The sequence below is a fragment of the Palaemon carinicauda genome, chromosome 15, assembly GCF_036898095.1.
Source record: "Palaemon carinicauda isolate YSFRI2023 chromosome 15, ASM3689809v2, whole genome shotgun sequence".
NCBI classification, from domain to species: domain Eukaryota; kingdom Metazoa; phylum Arthropoda; class Malacostraca; order Decapoda; family Palaemonidae; genus Palaemon; species Palaemon carinicauda.
Genome location: NC_090739.1, coordinates 9,936,407 through 9,941,406, shown reverse-complemented (window position 1 = coordinate 9,941,406; position 5,000 = coordinate 9,936,407). Strand labels below are relative to the sequence as shown.

Genomic DNA, 5,000 nt, shown 5'->3' with positions numbered 1-5,000 from the left:
AAGTGTTTGATGAACGTTTTGAACAATACATCACGGCAAACGTTTGATGAACGTTCTGAACAATACATAACGGGAAGTGTTTGATGAACGTTCTGAACAATACATCACGGCAAACGTTTGATGAACGTTCTGAACAATACATCACGGCAAACGTTTGATGAACGTTCTGAACAATACATCACGGCAAGTGTTTGATGAACGTTTTGAACAATACATCACGGCAAACGTTTGATGAACGTTCTGAACAATACATCACGGCAAACGTTTGATGAACGTTCTGAACAATACATCACGGCAAACGTTTGATGAACGTTCTGAACAATACAACACGGCAAACGTTTGATGAACGCTCAGAACAGTACATTACGGAAAACATTAGATGAACGTTCTGATCAATAACTTACAAGAAATGTTTGATGAACGCTCTGAACCGTACATCATGGCAAACGTTACATGAACGTTCTGAACAATATATCACGGAAAACGTTTGATGAACGTTCTGAACAATACATCACGGCAAACGTTTGATGAACGTTCAGAACAATACATTACAGAAAACGTTTGATGAACGCTCTAAAAAGTACAGTACGGAAAACATTAGATGAACGTTCTGATCAATAACTTACAGGAAACGTTTGATGAACGCTCTGAACAGTACACCATGGCAAACGTTACATGAACGTTCTGAACAATATATCAAGGAAAACGTTTGATGAACATTCTGAACAATACATCACGGCAAACGTTTGATGAACATTCTCAACAATACATCATATGGAATACGTTTGATGAACGTTCTGAACAATAAATCATATGGAAAACGTTTGATGAACGTTCTGAACAATACATCATGGCAAACGTTTGATGAACGTTCTGAACAATAAATAACGGAAAACATTTGATAAGCGTTCTGAAAAATAGATTACAGGAAACTTTAGATGTAGGTTCTGAACAATACATCATGGAACACTTTTGTTGAACGTTCTGAATAATGCATCATATGGAAAACGTTTGATGATCGTTCTGAAAACGTTTGATGAACGTTCTGAACAAAACACAGAAAACGTTTGATGAACCTTCTGAACAATACATCATGCAACACGTTTGATGAACCTTCTGAACAATGCATCATGGAACACGTTTGATGAACGTTCTGAACAATACATCATATGGAAAACGTTTGATGGTCGTTCTTCAAACGTTTGATGAACGTTCTGAACAATACATCATATGGAAAACGTTTGATGATCGTTCTGAAAACGTTTGATGAACGTTCTGAACAATACATCATATGGAAAACGTTTGATGATCGTTCTGAAAACGTTTGATGAATGTTCTGAACAAAACACAGAAAACGCTTGATGAACCTTCTGAACAAGACTTCGCGGCAAACGTTTGATGAACGTTCTGAACAATACATCATATGGAAAACGTTTGATGAACGTTCTGAACAATACATCATATGGAAAACGTTTGATGAACGTTCTGAACGATACATCACGAAAAACGTTAAATAAGAGTCTCTTCCATAATTCAAACTGAGACTTCAGGAAAAACCCCTCTCACCAGATCCACATTATTGTGATATATTGACCCATAAAATCAGCGCGTTTCAAAGAGGTCAAATAAATCTACCTGAGCGCTTCCATATCGTGATATAATGCGAAGTTCTCCTCAGATAACCGCGATGTTCTAGAGAAGATGGGAACCCGGTCCACGGGTGGGTACTTAGACCCCCAGCTTACCCCTCCCCCTATCCCGGCCCACTTCCAGAGTCTTTTCGAACCTAATGTGAAATTTATTGACCTTCTTCAATGATCTTTCTTACTCTGCACTCCGTTTTACTCATAAGTGCTACTGTTTTTTTTTTCTTGTTTCTTTTTGCAGACTTTCCTTTTTTTATTACCTGAACATAAATAATTATGCATACAATTACACCTATATATATATATATATATATATATATATATATATATATATATATATATATATATATATATAACATTCATCACAACAATTCGAAGATCATTAATATTCCAAGGCACCACAGAAGACATCAATCTAACTGTCAATAAAACCTAAAATTAGAACCATCGTCTAAATAAATCTAATATTCTAAAAAAAAAAAAAATACCAATTAATAAAACCTTAATCAGAATCACCATCCTACAGCCTATAATTGACACCCAGACGGGGGCACTACTAAGCCTTGACCGCCTCTCCACGCCTTATGCATAATGGACCTAGGCTTTACCCCGCCCCAGCCTGGGGAGGTGGGGGTCGAAACTGGCCTCATTATTAAAGCAACTTACGTGTCAGGTCGTACCTGGAATGTAGGAGGTGCGACTCTTGGGGTTATAAACTTTAATGGTTGCAACGTCGGGCAGCTGTTACCTCAATGCCACCAGGCCAATAATCGTCAAGAGAGCCAGGCTGTCCGCCATCGCTGAGGCTGCTGGCACTGCGCTGCCTGCATGGGAGAGGTGTGGGGGCGGGGGGAGAAGAGAAGGATTTGTTATTAAAGTACGGCTTGAGTTTGGATGAATGTTTTCCTTTATGTCTATTTTTGTTGGTGGTCATATTAGTAAGAAGGTCATGGAAATGTTAAAATTTAGGACTATTATTACTAATACTACTGATGATGTTAATAATGGAAATAACTTAAATAATACTGGTAATGATTAATGAGAAGATAATAATTCTGCTGCTACTACTACTACTACTACTTATAATGATAATGATAATAATAATGATAATAATAATAATAGTAAAAACAATGACAATGATAATGCTAATTTAATAGTCAACCTCTTGGCTCAGGAAAATAATCATAATACAGTAATTTATGTTCATAATGATAATGATATTGATACTGAATTTTTACGAATATCTTCTTCAGCCAAAAACCTCAATGGTAAAATGTTGATATTAGATACATTTTCTCTAAGAACCTGTTTACAACACATTAATGTAAAGAACTATAAGCCTTAATATTACAGGAACTAAAAATTAAATCTGACTTTTGTTTATAAATCTTGAATTTTGTATCAAACATTTTTAAAGAAAATAATAAATTCATTTGTATCAGTTTGTTTGCATAAACAAACTAAAGTGGCACTGGTCTTCGGTTTGTTTACATGCCAGACTTGAGTGTTATCGAGATTAAATAGTTTGCTTTAACGAACTAAATTAAGATTGACCTTCCAGTTGCTTACATGAATAAACAAACACACAAGTAGGAGGTAAAACATAACCTCCTTCCAACTTCATTGGCGGAAGGAATAAAATGACAGGATAAAAAAAATTCAGGGACACTAACACCTTTAGCTTTTCAAATGAAATAAAATGAGCTTTACCTACAATTTATTACCAAAATCAAATAACTTTTTAATCAACCTAGTATGCATTCATAATGAAATTTCTATGAATTCATATACTCTGAAAAGAAAAATAACTACAACTAAGTTTTTCAATATTCTCTTACCAATATCGGGTTCAAATAATTCATTATTGACAGGAACGACCAGCCAAACATATACCTCAGACGTGTGTCGATGAAGATCATAGTATTACAGTTGTGACTTCCAGTTCACTTTCATAAATTCATACACAAGTCCCCCAGGACGGTAAAAGATCTTTTGTTTATGAACCAATTTAAGTAAACTCATAGTTGCATATACGCAACTAGTTAACAGTGTATATTATTATTATTACTTTCTAAACTACAACCCTAGTTGGAAAAGCAGGATGCTAGAAGCCAAGGGGCTGCAACAGGGAAAATAGCACAGTGAGGAAAAGAAAAAAGACTAAAATGAATTTTTTAAGATGAGTAACAACATTGAAATAAATATCTCCTATATAAACTATATAAACTTTATCAAAACAAGAGGGGGAGAAATTAGATAGAATAGTATGCCCGAGTGTATCCTCAAGCAAGAGAACTCTAACCCAAGACAGTGGAAGACCATGTTACAGATGCTATGGCACTACCCAAGACTAGAGAACAATGGTTTGATTTTGGAGTGTCCTTCTCCTGGAAGAGCTGCTTACCATAGCTAAAGAGTCTCTTCTACCCTTACCAAGAGGAAACTGGCCACTGAACAATTACAGTGCATTGTGGCACTCACAATTTAAAATTTTCTCGCCTTTATCTCGAGTTTATATATTCTCAAAGCCAAACCTTTTTAGATTTGAATAATAAACAATATTTATTTTAATGTTACTGTTCTTGAATTATTATATTTTTCCTTGTATCCTTTCCTCACTCGACTATTTTCCCTGTTGGAGTCCCTGGGCTTTTAGCATTCTGCCTTTCCAACTAAGGTTGTAGCTTAGCAAAATAATAATAATAATAATAATAGTAATAATAATAATAATAATAATAATAATAATAATAATAATAATAATAATAATAATAAAAGTGGTAAAAATTATGTTACTTTTCTAAACTTTTCATCTGAAATGTCAATAACCTTGTAAGCTTGAACTTTCTTCTGAAATACTCAAGAATTTATATATTTTTCAAGCCAAATCTTTTCGATTGGAATAATAAACAGAATAGTGGTATATATCATGTTAATTTTCGAAACTTTTCGTGAAATGTCGATAACCTTGGCAGCTTGAACCTTCTGAAATACTCAAGATTTTATATATTTTCCCAAGCCAAACCTTTTTAGATTTGAAAAATAAATAGAAGAGTGGTATTAATTAGGTTACTTTTCTAAACTTTTCTTGAAACTTCTGAAATACTCATGTAACCATAAATCAATGAAAATATGTCATTATGTTATTCGTACAATGATGATTGCAATTTTGGTACCTCTGATTTAGTCTGAAAAACTAAACGGCGGGAAATATTTTTCAGGTGATAATGCTTCTTTCCCTATTAATAGAATCTTTTAAAAAAAATCAACAGTGAGTATCCATGATTCTTGCGTTTTTTATTATCTTTTTTGTGGGAGGGGGTAAAGTATAATCTTTTAAAACAATGAATAATGATT

The 5,000-nt window shown here is 34.0% G+C and overlaps 1 protein-coding gene across 1 annotated transcript in view; it reads right to left on the bottom strand.

Annotated features, from left to right (window-relative positions):
• The window catches only part of LOC137654829 (cell adhesion molecule 2-like), a 76,042-nt gene that overhangs the window by 6,942 nt on the left and 64,100 nt on the right, over positions 1-5,000 (bottom strand). Inside the window, exon 4 of the mRNA XM_068388785.1 lies at positions 2,327-2,470. Within this exon, the coding sequence (XP_068244886.1) occupies positions 2,391-2,470 (80 nt within the window). The 3' untranslated portion in view covers positions 2,327-2,390. The remainder of the gene's footprint in view (positions 1-2,326; positions 2,471-5,000) is intronic.